The sequence below is a fragment of the Engraulis encrasicolus genome, chromosome 23 (assembly GCF_034702125.1).
Source record: "Engraulis encrasicolus isolate BLACKSEA-1 chromosome 23, IST_EnEncr_1.0, whole genome shotgun sequence".
Taxonomy (NCBI): domain Eukaryota; kingdom Metazoa; phylum Chordata; class Actinopteri; order Clupeiformes; family Engraulidae; genus Engraulis; species Engraulis encrasicolus.
Genome location: NC_085879.1, coordinates 43,331,095 through 43,348,594, shown reverse-complemented (window position 1 = coordinate 43,348,594; position 17,500 = coordinate 43,331,095). Strand labels below are relative to the sequence as shown.

Here is a 17,500-nt window from a genome sequence, read left to right as displayed (position 1 = left end):
TTTTTAATTATAAGAAGATGAAATATAACCAACAATGAACTATATACGGGATGAGCTAAATAAAATGAATTGTAATAATTATGTTAAGACAATAGCATGAAACTTATTGGACAGATTTCTGGCCAGAAACACCAGCCTGTCAGTATGTTCTGGCTTCAAGGACGCTCCCAAAGGTAGGTCACTATTGCCATGATTAAATCACGATTAAAGTTTCGACTTCGATTTCACTAATTTATCACGATTTTCGATTATTTTCCATTAATTGTGCAGCCCTAGAGAGGCATGCCCTTTCAATAGACTTTTTTAAAAACTATCTTTCCTTCTCCCTTTATGCTATCTCTGCATCCTTCTCTCGCAGTTCCCATCTCTCACCAGCGGCCGTTTGCTCTCTCTCTCTCCATCTTATTATTACTCCCTTGCTCCCCTCGTTCTCTCTGGTAGACTGACACACACACGCACCACACACATGCATACTGAACGTGTGTGTGTGTGTGTGTGTGTGTGTGTGTGTGTGTGTGTGTGTGTGTGTGTGTGTGTGTGTGTGTGTGTGTGTGTGTGTGTGTGTGTGTGTGTGCGCGTGTGTGTGCGTGTATGTACATAACTGCATGAAGATTTCTGCATGCACATTTGTTTGTGCATGTTTATGTGGGCATCATTGTATGTGTGTGCGTGTGCGTGTGTGTGTGTGCGCGCGTGTGTATCAAAACAGAGCTGTGCTTTTGAACTCTTGTGACATCTGGGTCAACATTCTCTTTCTCTTCTCACAGCTTTGTATGTTTTTGCCTATTTTTACCTCATTGCACACACCCACACACACACACACACGCACGCACGCACACAGGCACGCACGCACACACACACACACACACACACACACACACACACACACACACACACACACACACACACACACACACACACACACACACACACACACTAGCTCATTCAATAACACACACACACACACACACACACTAGCTCATTCAATAAAACACGCACACACACGCACACTAGCTCATTCAATAACACACACACACGCACACACACACGCACACACACACACACACACACACACACACACACACACACACACACACACACACACACACACACACACACACACACACACTCAGAGACATACAGACAGACGGACAGACAGACAGACAGAAAGACAGACACACACACACGCACACACGCACACACGCACACACACACCTCATCTCTCTCTGCCTGCTGTTGGCACATCTAGGCTCACACCTGTCGGCTGCGTTAACTTGTAGCTATGTAGGGGGTACAAGTGTGGTAGTGTGTGTGTGTGTGTGTGTGTGTGTGTGTGTGTGTGTGTGTGTGTGTGTGTGTGTGTGTGTGTGTGTGTGTGTGTGTGTGTGTGTGTGTGTGTGTGTGTGTGTGTACTCACAGCTCTTTCAGTTTTGGTAGCCTCTGGATGGCCTCGGGGAAGCTGTGGAGACTGTTGAAGTTCAGATCCCTGGAGAGACCGAGACACACACACACACACACACACACACACACACACACACACACACACACACACACACACACACACACACACACACACACACACACACACACACACACAGACAAACACACACACACACAGACAAACACACACACACACACAGACAAACACACACACACACACACACACACACAGAGAGAGAGACACACACACATTATATTTCTGTGCGCCTGTCGCAAACAGCCGCATCCCATCCCATCACATCTCATCATCCTGGACACCATATTAACCAGGGCCAGGGTTGCCAGATGAGGCTGATGATTTCCAGCCCAAAAAATGCTCAAAATCCGCCTAGAAGCACAAAATGCCGCCCAATTCTATTGTAGGAGCCGCATTGACATTTATTTTTGCTTGAGCTCATATTTTGTTGTTTTCTGTATTTTGCGAGACTGCGCCCTCTACAGATGGTGAAAGGTGCCACCGTGATCGCATAAATGGATGCCAACCACGCATGACTGGAGGAGAGCAGGCCGCAGGATACAGTCATTTGACCTCGCTCGCTTGTCACTCGTTAACCTGACTGAAATATACTCTGCTTACCTGCATTAAGATTGGCTTTGCTCTGCAGTTGTGTAATTTCAAAGACTTTAATCATTTTGCATCCCATTGCATCCTTTTGTTTGTATTTATTTTATTTTGTAATAAAACCCGGCAACATAATGGACAAAACCATCTCCTTGGATCTTTAAGAGTGTGAGTCTGACACTGTGGAACCTGCCTCTTCATCTCTGGGCAAAACAGATAGGACTTCTGCTACAGGGAAAGCAAAAACCTGTTTTTACCAGTACATTTAGCCAAATGACTTCTGCAACTTGGATTATAGAACACTTTGGAACGCTTGGACAACGGAGCACTGCGCGCTGGAGATAATTGGAGCTCTCGGCGTGCGCGCCAAAGTAAGACAAAGGAACACTGTTTGGACGGTATGTACGGCGAAATGCCAGAAGATAAATTACTTTTTCGTTGGACAAGAACTTTAAGATTATTATAAAGGACGTTTGATTCGCGTTTTTTGTGAAGAATTTTTGCACGCCATGATTTTTGTAATTAATTGACGGCCAAACAGTTGAAGCGGCAAATAGCCTACAGTTTATTTTGGAAGAAACCCGACGTTTATGTTTGAAAAGAAAAGGAACTGTTTTGAAGTTTATTGGAAACTGAATTACTCGAAGGAGAGATAAACATTATTTTTGAGACTTTTGGAACTTTATTGTTTGAACAATGGCCGAAAAATTAACTGAATCTGAGACACCTGTTGCAATTATGGAGGAGGAAGCCGTGACGCAAATGCGCAAAGCAAGGCAAGGAAAAGTGTCTCACATTACAAGGAGGATCGACATAGTGAAAGACTTAATGAAAAACAATGACTTTATTGATGAAGTGAAAGAAAATATGACTAAGTTTAATGAGTTTTTTGAGGAATTCAAAACCTTGCATGCATCATATGCGGATATGCTTGATGAAACCACACGCGTGGAAGATGAGGAAAATTGGTATAAACCGAAGCTTGCAGATATCGCTGCTTTTATTGATAAAGTATTTGAATGGATTAAGTCTGTCGAAAACTCTAGCTCCCCAAGCGCAACTGAAGTGACCTCCTCTGCTAATATAGTACAAGTACATGAAGCAGACCCCTTAATTATTGACGGTGCCCAAGCAGAGCTAGACTTATTTGATGTCCAATCGCATAGGTCCAACGCCTCGTCGCGCAGATCTCATACTTCGACCAGATCTTTGCGCATTAATGCAGAGGCAGAACGAGAAGCTTTATTGACTGAAGCGTCAAAACTGCAGCAAAAACATGCAATTGAGGAACAGGAATTATTGCTGCGCAAGCAAAGGGAGGCGCTGGAACTTAGTGTTAAATTGGATGCCTCAAACGCAAAAATTAACTATTTGAAGGCAGCTGAAAATAACAGTTTAGGTCCTATTCCGTTTGATCTCGACGCAACGCACATGTCTGCGCTGGGAGGAGGAGCGTCACAAGCAGAACAATTGGATGAAGAGCTGGAGAGCCCAATTTCGTTTCTTGACACCCCCTCAGTGAAACCCAAAGTAAATGCTGCACATGTTAATGTCCCTCTGCTTAATCCAGATCACAACATGGCTACATTACCCAATAGGCCCACCAGCAGTGAGCAAGTGCAATGCACTGCACTGCCTAGTCTTCCCCATGGAGCTGATATTAATATTTCCTCACTCCAAATTCAGCCAGCTGTTAGCTCAGCTCAAGAGGCTCTGCCTACACAGCCCCCTTCTCAGCCACCCACAAGTCTTTCTATTGAATCTCAGGCTATGCCACTGCAGCCACTGTGGTTGAAGCCAAGGCCGCTACTGCAGCCTCAGCTACAAGCCCCTCTGCTATCTCAGCCACTGCAACCTCAGCTACCAGCTCCGCTTCAGCCGCAGTCTCAGCCTCCGCCTCATACACAGGCACCGCTTCAACTGCAGCAGCAGTCTCAGCCTCCACCTTCACCTCTGCCTCAACCACCGCTTCAGCCTCAACAGCCGGTGCCTCAGTTTCAACCGCCGCCATTGCAGCCTCAACGCCGACCACAGCAACAGTCTCAACGACAACTACACCCTCAGCTCCAACCAAGTCAACCGCCTTGGCCCCAGCTACAACCTCCTCTGTTGCCTCAGCAGTTGCAGTCACAGCTTCGAACACAGCAGCCTCAATCTCAACTGCAGTTTCGACCACCACAGGCCCTTCTGCCTCAACCACCACCGCAGGCTCAACCCCAGCTCCAAACATGGCTTCAACTACAGCCTCAACCACCACCTCAGATACAAGCTCAGCTACAGCCTCTGTCTCAACTGCAGCCGCAGCCTCAGCCCACACCACGGCCTCAGCTACAACTGCAGCCTCCACTGGCACCTCAGCCACAATCGCAGCTTCAGCCTCAGCCTCAAACACCCTCTACAGGTACGCCCAGCTCACCGCATGACCGTCATATGATCAAGGTACTGGAAAACCAAAATGAACTGACCAGACTGCTGATGAAGCAACAACTGTCATCCACCTTGCCACAGGGCAACATTCCAGTCTTCGATGGTGAGGTACTTGAATACAAATCATTCATTCACAGTTTTCAAAATATGATTGAACGTAAAACCGACAACAACAGAGACCGACTTCAATTTCTCATTCAATACACCAAAGGCCAAGCACAAAAGCTAGTTAAGAGCTGTGAGTATATGGCACCAGATAAAGGCTACCAAAAGGCTCTGAAATTACTTAAAGAAAATTTTGGAAATGAGTACAAAATATGTTGTGCATACTTGGAAAGGGCTTTGTCATGGCCACACGTGAAATCAGAGGATGCTAAGTCGCTACAGGAATATGCAATGTTTATTAGGAGCTGTTGTAATGCAATGGATGAAATGTGTTACATGGAAGAGCTGGACACTGTATCCACCATGAAGGGCATTGTTGGAAAACTTCCATTCAAGTTGAAGGAGAGATGGCGCAGCAAGGCCTTTGACCTACAACAACAAAGGAAAAGCAGGGTAAGGATCTTAGACCTTGTCTCATTCATGGAAGATCAGGCTCGCATAGCAGGTGACCCAATGTTTGGCGATCTTCTAGACCAGCCAACTACAGGTAAATCTAAAGCCCCTACTAAGTCCCAGCCATCTAGTAGTAGCTATTTCACCAGTGTTACTCTTCCTCCTAAAGTGCCAAAGTCCAACACCTCATGTCACTTCTGTAGCTCAAAGCATGCACTAGACCGGTGCAAAAAGTTCAAGGAGAAGGCCCAAAGAGACAAACTCAACTTTCTGAAAGCCAGGGGCATATGCTTCGGATGTCTCACCCCAGGGCACATCAGCAAAGACTGCAGTAGGCGTCTGACCTGTAGCATGTGCAAGCAAAGCCATCCAAGCACCCTCCACATTGAACCCAAGGACAATGGACAGAAAAGGAAAATGGAGATCTCATCTGTATCAGGTAGTGCAGCAGAATTATGTTGTCATATGGGGGCCGGAGACAATGAGTGTACACTTTCCATCATCCCAGTTAATGTCAGGGCAGCAAAGGGCAGCCAAGTCTTTCAGACATACGCTCTATTGGATCCTGGGTCTTCTGCCACCTTCTGCTCCGAGGAGCTCATGACACGCCTCCATGCAAGAGGAAAGAGGACCAACATCCGTCTGCGCACAATGAACCAGGTGACCTCTTTTCCAACCCATGTCTTATCAGAACTGGAAGTTTCAGCACTGGACAGCGACAACTTCTTTCACCTTCCTGACACCTTCACACAAAAGGAAATGCCAGTAACCACCAGCAGCATCCCCAAGCAGACTGACCTGGCGCATTGGGCGCATTTGAGTAAGGTCACCATTCCCTCCATTAGTTCTAAAGTAGAGCTGTTGATTGGCACAAATGCTCCACACTTGCTAGAACCATGGGAGGTAGTAAATAGTCAGAATGGGGGTCCCTGGGCTTGTAGAACAGTTCTGGGGTGGGTGATATTTGGGTCACTAAGATCTGCTGCTGGCGGTGAAGGAACAGTGACAGTAAATAGGATTTCTGTCAAACATTTGGAAAAGCTGGTGGCTTCAGAGGACACTCCACCAGAGGAAATGGAAAAACTGTCTATTGGAGACACAGCTTTCTTGACCAAGGCAAACAAGGCAGCATTGGAAAATGGGCTTTCCAGCTCAACGCTGCCCCCTAGGAAAATGAATGTGCCCAGGTCAAGCCATAGGAAAACTGGAGATCATACACACAGTGTTAAAAGGAAAATGAAGATGGGAAACTTCAAACAGGAACACAATGCATGTCTTAGTAACAACATTGAGGAAACCTCACAGGTAAAACCCATGCAGCCACCTGAAAAGACACACAATGTCATGTCACCAAAAGCAAAAGAAAGCAAGCCACCACTACATCATGGCCAAGCCACTCTGCCTGTTGGAAGAACATTGGAATCACAGAGGGGAGAAGACTTTCGCTCCAAAATCCAGGCAAGTCCGAAATCTCACAACTGCACAAGCATACTTTCAGTTGTCATTTTTGTCTTTGCACTCTGCTTTCTTGGTCTTCTCATCTCTCCAGTCAAGCAGCTGCTACAGGAGCCCACCACATCATCGTCTCCCCATGCTGATGCCAGTGTGAGCGGCTATGGCTGTGTGAGCAACATCAGACAGGTGAACAAGCAGAATGTAGTGCATGTCAAATCAGAACTTGAAATGTCCAGAATTCACCCTCCACAGAACATCGCAGTGCCAGGATTGGAGCTGGCAGCCACTGCACTACTGGAGAAGGAGGACCGGATGCTGAGGAGAGGACTACCCCTGGACATGGAGTCATCAGTCTTCTGGAAAAAAGAAGAACCCATCATCTCAAAGCACCACCCATGCGAAGTGGAACCTGAAGGCAGAAGATGGTCAGAACCTGAGTTGGTGGACAGCGCATCACAGGAAAAGGACAAGGCAGATGCTGAATCCCGATGCTCTACAATGATCCAGGCCACCAAGAGGAAAGATGAAGACCACATGCGATGCAAGAAACCTGGTCCAGGCTGAAAAGCTGAAGACCAAGATGTCAGTCCTTCAGAGGCCCATGACCTAGCTGTGCCGCAGCCTGGAGGCTGACGATGAAACCCGATGATGTTCCTAATCACATTACACAGGAAAGTAAAGTTATCATCATCATTTGTCATTTAATTGTACATACTTCATTTATTGATATTTAAATGAATCAGTTATTGAATACGGCCCTATCTGGGCTACCTTTTGTTATGCATTCAAGTACTTGATACTCGGCTCCCTTTGTTTGGATATTTTAAGTAATTGGTTCTTAAAGAACAATTGGGGGCCGGTGTGTAGGAGCCGCATTGACATTTATTTTTGCTTGAGCTCATATTTTGTTGTTTTCTGTATTTGCGAGACTGCGCCCTCTACAGGTGGTGAATGGTGCCACCGTGATCGCATAAATGGATGCCAACCACGCATGACTGGAGGAGAGCAGGCCGCAGGATACAGTCATTTGACCTCGCTCGCTTGTCACTCGTTAACCTGACTGAAATATACTCTGCTTACCTGCATTAAGATTGGCTTTGCTCTGCAGTTGTGTAATTTCAAAGACTTTAATCATTTTGCATCCCATTGCATCCTTTTGTTTGTATTTATTTTATTTTGTAATAAAACCCGGCAACATAATGGACAAAACCATCTCCTTGGATCTTTAAGAGTGTGAGTCTGACACTGTGGAACCTGCCTCTTCATCTCTGGGCAAAACAGATAGGACTTCTGCTACAGGGAAAGCAAAAACCTGTTTTTACCAGTACATTTAGTCAAATGACTTCTGCAACTTGGATTATGGAACACTTTGGAACACTTGGACAACGGAGCATTGCGCGCTGGAGATAATTGGAACTCTCGGCGTGCGCGCCAAAGTAAGACCAAGGAACAAAGGAAACACTGTTTGGACGGTATGTACGGCGAAATGCCAGAAGATAAATAACTTTTTCGTTGGACAAGAACTTTAAGATTATTATAAAGGACGTTTGATTCGCGTTTTTTGAGAAGAATTTTTGCACGCCATGATTTTTGTAATTAATTGGCGGCCAAACAATTGAAGCGGCAAATAGCCTACAGTTTATTTTGGAAGAAACCCGACGTTTATGTTTGAAAAGAAAAGGAACTGTTTTGAAGTTTATTGGAAACTGAATTACTCGAAGGAGAGATAAACATTATTTTTGAGACTTTTGGAACTTTATTGTTTGAACAATGGCCGAAAAATTTACTGAATCTGAGACACCTGTTGCAATTATGGAGGAGGAAGCCGTGATGCAAATGCGCAAAGCAAGGCAAGGAAAAGTGTCTCACATTACAAGGAGGATCGACATAGTGAAAGACTTAATGAAAAACAATGACTTTATTGATGAAGTGAAAGAAAATATGACTAAGTTTAATGAGTTTTTTGAGGAATTCAAAACCTTGCATGCATCATATGCGGATATGCTTGATGAAACCACACGCGTGGAAGATGAGGAAAATTGGTATAAACCGAAGCTTGCAGATATCGCTGCTTTTATTGATAAAGTATTTGAATGGATTAAGTCTGTCGAAAACTCTAGCTCCCCAAGCGCAACTGAAGTGACCTCCTCTGCTAATATAGTACAAGTACATGAAGCAGACCCCTTAATTATTGACGGTGCCCAAGCAGAGCTAGACTTATTTGATGTCCAATCGCATAGGTCCAACGCCTCGTCGCGCAGATCTCATACTTCGACCAGATCTTTGCGCATTAATGCAGAGGCAGAACGAGAAGCTTTATTGACTGAAGCGTCAAAACTGCAGCAAAAACATGCAATTGAGGAACAGGAATTATTGCTGCGCAAGCAAAGGGAGGCGCTGGAACTTAGTGTTAAATTGGATGCCTCAAACGCAAAAATTAACTATTTGAAGGCAGCTGAAAATAACAGTTTAGGTCCTATTCCGTTTGATCTCGACGCAACGCACATGTCTGCGCTGGGAGGAGGAGCGTCACAAGCAGAACAATTGGATGAAGAGCTGGAGAGCCCAATTTCGTTTCTTGACACCCCCTCAGTGAAACCCAAAGTAAATGCTGCACATGTTAATGTCCCTCTGCTTAATCCAGATCACAACATGGCTACATTACCCAATAGGCCCACCAGCAGTGAGCAAGTGCAATGCACTGCACTGCCTAGTCTTCCCCATGGAGCTGATATTAATATTTCCTCACTCCAAATTCAGCCAGCTGTTAGCTCAGCTCAAGAGGCTCTGCCTACACAGCCCCCTTCTCAGCCACCCACAAGTCTTTCTATTGAATCTCAGGCTATGCCACTGCAGCCACTGTGGTTGAAGCCAAGGCCGCTACTGCAGCCTCAGCTACAAGCCCCTCTGCTATCTCAGCCACTGCAACCTCAGCTACCAGCTCCGCTTCAGCCGCAGTCTCAGCCTCCGCCTCATACACAGGCACCGCTTCAACTGCAGCAGCAGTCTCAGCCTCCACCTTCACCTCTGCCTCAACCACCGCTTCAGCCTCAACAGCCGGTGCCTCAGTTTCAACCGCCGCCATTGCAGCCTCAACGCCGACCACAGCAACAGTCTCAACGACAACTACACCCTCAGCTCCAACCAAGTCAACCGCCTTGGCCCCAGCTACAACCTCCTCTGTTGCCTCAGCAGTTGCAGTCACAGCTTCGAACACAGCAGCCTCAATCTCAACTGCAGTTTCGACCACCACAGGCCCTTCTGCCTCAACCACCACCGCAGGCTCAACCCCAGCTCCAAACATGGCTTCAACTACAGCCTCAACCACCACCTCAGATACAAGCTCAGCTACAGCCTCTGTCTCAACTGCAGCCGCAGCCTCAGCCCACACCACGGCCTCAGCTACAACTGCAGCCTCCACTGGCACCTCAGCCACAATCGCAGCTTCAGCCTCAGCCTCAAACACCCTCTACAGGTACGCCCAGCTCACCGCATGACCGTCATATGATCAAGGTACTGGAAAACCAAAATGAACTGACCAGACTGCTGATGAAGCAACAACTGTCATCCACCTTGCCACAGGGCAACATTCCAGTCTTCGATGGTGAGGTACTTGAATACAAATCATTCATTCACAGTTTTCAAAATATGATTGAACGTAAAACCGACAACAACAGAGACCGACTTCAATTTCTCATTCAATACACCAAAGGCCAAGCACAAAAGCTAGTTAAGAGCTGTGAGTATATGGCACCAGATAAAGGCTACCAAAAGGCTCTGAAATTACTTAAAGAAAATTTTGGAAATGAGTACAAAATATGTTGTGCATACTTGGAAAGGGCTTTGTCATGGCCACACGTGAAATCAGAGGATGCTAAGTCGCTACAGGAATATGCAATGTTTATTAGGAGCTGTTGTAATGCAATGGATGAAATGTGTTACATGGAAGAGCTGGACACTGTATCCACCATGAAGGGCATTGTTGGAAAACTTCCATTCAAGTTGAAGGAGAGATGGCGCAGCAAGGCCTTTGACCTACAACAACAAAGGAAAAGCAGGGTAAGGATCTTAGACCTTGTCTCATTCATGGAAGATCAGGCTCGCATAGCAGGTGACCCAATGTTTGGCGATCTTCTAGACCAGCCAACTACAGGTAAATCTAAAGCCCCTACTAAGTCCCAGCCATCTAGTAGTAGCTATTTCACCAGTGTTACTCTTCCTCCTAAAGTGCCAAAGTCCAACACCTCATGTCACTTCTGTAGCTCAAAGCATGCACTAGACCGGTGCAAAAAGTTCAAGGAGAAGGCCCAAAGAGACAAACTCAACTTTCTGAAAGCCAGGGGCATATGCTTCGGATGTCTCACCCCAGGGCACATCAGCAAAGACTGCAGTAGGCGTCTGACCTGTAGCATGTGCAAGCAAAGCCATCCAAGCACCCTCCACATTGAACCCAAGGACAATGGACAGAAAAGGAAAATGGAGATCTCATCTGTATCAGGTAGTGCAGCAGAATTATGTTGTCATATGGGGGCCGGAGACAATGAGTGTACACTTTCCATCATCCCAGTTAATGTCAGGGCAGCAAAGGGCAGCCAAGTCTTTCAGACATACGCTCTATTGGATCCTGGGTCTTCTGCCACCTTCTGCTCCGAGGAGCTCATGACACGCCTCCATGCAAGAGGAAAGAGGACCAACATCCGTCTGCGCACAATGAACCAGGTGACCTCTTTTCCAACCCATGTCTTATCAGAACTGGAAGTTTCAGCACTGGACAGCGACAACTTCTTTCACCTTCCTGACACCTTCACACAAAAGGAAATGCCAGTAACCACCAGCAGCATCCCCAAGCAGACTGACCTGGCGCATTGGGCGCATTTGAGTAAGGTCACCATTCCCTCCATTAGTTCTAAAGTAGAGCTGTTGATTGGCACAAATGCTCCACACTTGCTAGAACCATGGGAGGTAGTAAATAGTCAGAATGGGGGTCCCTGGGCTTGTAGAACAGTTCTGGGGTGGGTGATATTTGGGTCACTAAGATCTGCTGCTGGCGGTGAAGGAACAGTGACAGTAAATAGGATTTCTGTCAAACATTTGGAAAAGCTGGTGGCTTCAGAGGACACTCCACCAGAGGAAATGGAAAAACTGTCTATTGGAGACACAGCTTTCTTGACCAAGGCAAACAAGGCAGCATTGGAAAATGGGCTTTCCAGCTCAACGCTGCCCCCTAGGAAAATGAATGTGCCCAGGTCAAGCCATAGGAAAACTGGAGATCATACACACAGTGTTAAAAGGAAAATGAAGATGGGAAACTTCAAACAGGAACACAATGCATGTCTTAGTAACAACATTGAGGAAACCTCACAGGTAAAACCCATGCAGCCACCTGAAAAGACACACAATGTCATGTCACCAAAAGCAAAAGAAAGCAAGCCACCACTACATCATGGCCAAGCCACTCTGCCTGTTGGAAGAACATTGGAATCACAGAGGGGAGAAGACTTTCGCTCCAAAATCCAGGCAAGTCCGAAATCTCACAACTGCACAAGCATACTTTCAGTTGTCATTTTTGTCTTTGCACTCTGCTTTCTTGGTCTTCTCATCTCTCCAGTCAAGCAGCTGTTACAGGAGCCCACCACATCATCGTCTCCCCATGCTGATGCTAGAGTGAGCGGCTATGGCTGTGTGAGCAACATCAGACAGGTGAACAAGCAGAATGTAGTGCATGTCAAATCAGAACTTGAAATGTCCAGAATTCACCCTCCACAGAACATCGCAGTGCCAGGATTGGAGCTGGCAGCCACTGCACTACTGGAGAAGGAGGACCGGATGCTGAGGAGAGGACTACCCCTGGACATGGAGTCATCAGTCTTCTGGAAAAAAGAAGAACCCATCATCTCAAAGCACCACCCATGCGAAGTGGAACCTGAAGGCAGAAGATGGTCAGAACCTGAGTTGGTGGACAGCGCATCACAGGAAAAGGACAAGGCAGATGCTGAATCCCGATGCTCTACAATGATCCAGGCCACCAAGAGGAAAGATGAAGACCACATGCGATGCAAGAAACCTGGTCCAGGCTGAAAAGCTGAAGACCAAGATGTCAGTCCTTCAGAGGCCCATGACCTAGCTGTGCCGCAGCCTGGAGGCTGACGATGAAACCCAATGATGTTCCTGATCACATTACACAGGAAAGTAATGTTATCATTCATCATTTGTCATTTAATTGTACATACTTCATTTATTGATATTTAAATGAATCAGTTATTGAATACGGCCCTATCTGGGCTACCTTTTGTTATGCATTCAAGTACTTGATACTCGGCTCCCTTTGTTTGGATATTTTAAGTAATTGGTTCTTAAAGAACAATTGGGGGCCGGTGTGTAGGAGCCGCATTGACATTTATTTTTGCTTGAGCTCATATTTTGTTGTTTTCTGTATTTGCGAGACTGCGCCCTCTACAGGTGGTGAAAGGTGCCACCGTGATCGCATAAATGGATGCCAACCACGCATGACTGGAGGAGAGCAGGCCGCAGGATACAGTCATTTGACCTCGCTCGCTTGTCACTCGTTAACCTGACTGAAATATACTCTGCTTACCTGCATTAAGATTGGCTTTGCTCTGCAGTTGTGTAATTTCAAAGACTTTAATCATTTTGCATCCCATTGCATCCTTTTGTTTGTATTTATTTTATTTTGTAATAAAACCCGGCAACATAATGGACAAAACCATCTCCTTGGATCTTTAAGAGTGTGAGTCTGACACTGTGGAACCTGCCTCTTCATCTCTGGGCAAAACAGATAGGACTTCTGCTACAGGGAAAGCAAAAACCTGTTTTTACCAGTACATTTAGTCAAATGACTTCTGCAACTTGGATTATGGAACACTTTGGAACACTTGGACAACGGAGCATTGCGCGCTGGAGATAATTGGAACTGTCGGCGTGCGCGCCAAAGTAAGACCAAGGAACAAAGGAAACACTGTTTGGACGGTATGTACGGCGAAATGCCAGAAGATAAATAACTTTTTCGTTGGACAAGAACTTTAAGATTATTATAAAGGACGTTTGATTCGCGTTTTTTGAGAAGAATTTTTGCACGCCATGATTTTTGTAATTAATTGGCGGCCAAACAATTGAAGCGGCAAATAGCCTACAGTTTATTTTGGAAGAAACCCGACGTTTATGTTTGAAAAGAAAAGGAACTGTTTTGAAGTTTATTGGAAACTGAATTACTCGAAGGAGAGATAAACATTATTTTTGAGACTTTTGGAACTTTATTGTTTGAACAATGGCCGAAAAATTTACTGAATCTGAGACACCTGTTGCAATTATGGAGGAGGAAGCCGTGACGCAAATGCGCAAAGCAAGGCAAGGAAAAGTGTCTCACATTACAAGGAGGATCAACATTGTGAAAGACTTAATGAAAAACAATGACTTTATTGATGAAGTGAAAGAAAATATGACTAAGTTTAATGAGTTTTTTGAGGAATTCAAAACCTTGCATGCATCATATGCGGATATGCTTGATGAAACCACACGCGTGGAAGATGAGGAAAATTGGTATAAACCGAAGCTTGCAGATATCGCTGCTTTTATTGATAAAGTATTTGAATGGATTAAGTCTGTCGAAAACTCTAGCTCCCCAAGCGCAACTGAAGTGACCTCCTCTGCTAATATAGTACAAGTACATGAAGCAGACCCCTTAATTATTGACGGTTCCCAAGTAGAGCCAGACTTATTTGATGTCCAATCGCATAGGTCCAACGCCTCGTCGCGCAGATCTCATACTTCGACCAGATCTTTGCGCATTAATGCAGAGGCAGAACGAGAAGCTTTATTGACTGAAGCGTCAAAACTGCAGCAAAAACATGCAATTGAGGAACAGGAATTATTGCTGCGCAAGCAAAGGGAGGCGCTGGAACTTAGTGTTAAATTGGATGCCTCAAACGCAAAAATTAACTATTTGAAGGCAGCTGAAAATAACAGTTTAGGTCCTATTCCGTTTGATCTCGACGCAACGCACATGTCTGCGCTGGGAGGAGGAGCGTCACAAGCAGAACAATTGGATGAAGAGCTGGAGAGCCCAATTTCGTTTCTTGACACCCCCTCAGTGAAACCCAAAGTAAATGCTGCACATGTTAATGTCCCTCTGCTTAATCCAGATCACAACATGGCTACATTACCCAATAGGCCCACCAGCAGTGAGCAAGTGCAATGCACTGCACTGCCTAGTCTTCCCCATGGAGCTGATATTAATATTTCCTCACTCCAAATTCAGCCAGCTGTTAGCTCAGCTCAAGAGGCTCTGCCTACACAGCCCCCTTCTCAGCCACCCACAAGTCTTTCTATTGAATCTCAGGCTATGCCACTGCAGCCACTGTGGTTGAAGCCAAGGCCGCTACTGCAGCCTCAGCTACGAGCCCCTCTGCTATCTCAGCCACTGCAACCTCAGCTACCAGCTCCGCTTCAGCCGCAGTCTCAGCCTCCGCCTCATACACAGGCACCGCTTCAACTGCAGCAGCAGTCTCAGCCTCCACCTTCACCTCTGCCTCAACCACCGCTTCAGCCTCAACAGCCGGTGCCTCAGTTTCAACCGCCGCCATTGCAGCCTCAACGCCGACCACAGCAACAGTCTCAACGACAACTACACCCTCAGCTCCAACCAAGTCAACCGCCTTGGCCCCAGCTACAACCTCCTCTGTTGCCTCAGCAGTTGCAGTCACAGCTTCGAACACAGCAGCCTCAATCTCAACTGCAGTTTCGACCACCACAGGCCCTTCTGCCTCAACCACCACCGCAGGCTCAACCCCAGCTCCAAACATGGCTTCAACTACAGCCTCAACCACCACCTCAGATACAAGCTCAGCTACAGCCTCTGTCTCAACTGCAGCCGCAGCCTCAGCCCACACCACGGCCTCAGCTACAACTGCAGCCTCCACTGGCACCTCAGCCACAATCGCAGCTTCAGCCTCAGCCTCAAACACCCTCTACAGGTACGCCCAGCTCACCGCATGACCGTCATATGATCAAGGTACTGGAAAACCAAAATGAACTGACCAGACTGCTGATGAAGCAACAACTGTCATCCACCTTGCCACAGGGCAACATTCCAGTCTTCGATGGTGAGGTACTTGAATACAAATCATTCATTCACAGTTTTCAAAATATGATTGAACGTAAAACCGACAACAACAGAGACCGACTTCAATTTCTCATTCAATACACCAAAGGCCAAGCACAAAAGCTAGTTAAGAGCTGTGAGTATATGGCACCAGATAAAGGCTACCAAAAGGCTCTGAAATTACTTAAAGAAAATTTTGGAAATGAGTACAAAATATGTTGTGCATACTTGGAAAGGGCTTTGTCATGGCCACACGTGAAATCAGAGGATGCTAAGTCGCTACAGGAATATGCAATGTTTATTAGGAGCTGTTGTAATGCAATGGATGAAATGTGTTACATGGAAGAGCTGGACACTGTATCCACCATGAAGGGCATTGTTGGAAAACTTCCATTCAAGTTGAAGGAGAGATGGCGCAGCAAGGCCTTTGACCTACAACAACAAAGGAAAAGCAGGGTAAGGATCTTAGACCTTGTCTCATTCATGGAAGATCAGGCTCGCATAGCAGGTGACCCAATGTTTGGCGATCTTCTAGACCAGCCAACTACAGGTAAATCTAAAGCCCCTACTAAGTCCCAGCCATCTAGTAGTAGCTATTTCACCAGTGTTACTCTTCCTCCTAAAGTGCCAAAGTCCAACACCTCATGTCACTTCTGTAGCTCAAAGCATGCACTAGACCGGTGCAAAAAGTTCAAGGAGAAGGCCCAAAGAGACAAACTCAACTTTCTGAAAGCCAGGGGCATATGCTTCGGATGTCTCACCCCAGGGCACATCAGCAAAGACTGCAGTAGGCGTCTGACCTGTAGCATGTGCAAGCAAAGCCATCCAAGCACCCTCCACATTGAACCCAAGGACAATGGACAGAAAAGGAAAATGGAGATCTCATCTGTATCAGGTAGTGCAGCAGAATTATGTTGTCATATGGGGGCCGGAGACAATGAGTGTACACTTTCCATCATCCCAGTTAATGTCAGGGCAGCAAAGGGCAGCCAAGTCTTTCAGACATACGCTCTATTGGATCCTGGGTCTTCTGCCACCTTCTGCTCCGAGGAGCTCATGACACGCCTCCATGCAAGAGGAAAGAGGACCAACATCCGTCTGCGCACAATGAACCAGGTGACCTCTTTTCCAACCCATGTCTTATCAGAACTGGAAGTTTCAGCACTGGACAGCGACAACTTCTTTCACCTTCCTGACACCTTCACACAAAAGGAAATGCCAGTAACCACCAGCAGCATCCCCAAGCAGACTGACCTGGCGCATTGGGCGCATTTGAGTAAGGTCACCATTCCCTCCATTAGTTCTAAAGTAGAGCTGTTGATTGGCACAAATGCTCCACACTTGCTAGAACCATGGGAGGTAGTAAATAGTCAGAATGGGGGTCCCTGGGCTTGTAGAAACAGTTCTGGGGTGGGTGATATTTGGGTCACTAAGATCTGCTGCTGGCGGTGAAGGAACAGTGACAGTAAATAGGATTTCTGTCAAACATTTGGAAAAGCTGGTGGCTTCAGAGGACACTCCACCAGAGGAAATGGAAAAACTGTCTATTGGAGACACAGCTTTCTTGACCAAGGCAAACAAGGCAGCATTGGAAAATGGGCTTTCCAGCTCAACGCTGCCCCCTAGGAAAATGAATGTGCCCAGGTCAAGCCATAGGAAAACTGGAGATCATACACACAGTGTTAAAAGGAAAATGAAGATGGGAAACTTCAAACAGGAACACAATGCATGTCTTAGTAACAACATTGAGGAAACCTCACAGGTAAAACCCATGCAGCCACCTGAAAAGACACACAATGTCATGTCACCAAAAGCAAAAGAAAGCAAGCCACCACTACATCATGGCCAAGCCACTCTGCCTGTTGGAAGAACATTGGAAT

General features: G+C 46.2%; 2 protein-coding genes across 2 annotated transcripts in view; one reads left to right on the top strand and one right to left on the bottom strand.

Annotated features, from left to right (window-relative positions):
• The window catches only part of lgr4 (leucine-rich repeat containing G protein-coupled receptor 4), a 169,385-nt gene that overhangs the window by 33,458 nt on the left and 118,427 nt on the right, over positions 1-17,500 (bottom strand). Inside the window, exon 7 of the mRNA XM_063189953.1 lies at positions 1,418-1,486. Coding sequence (XP_063046023.1) covers positions 1,418-1,486 — 69 coding nt within the window. The remainder of the gene's footprint in view (positions 1-1,417; positions 1,487-17,500) is intronic.
• On the top strand, positions 8,469-12,580 carry LOC134440668 (uncharacterized). Its single transcript, XM_063190792.1, has one exon. The coding sequence runs from the start codon at positions 8,504-8,506 to the stop codon at positions 12,578-12,580; it is 4,077 nt and encodes a 1,358-aa protein (XP_063046862.1). The 5' UTR covers positions 8,469-8,503.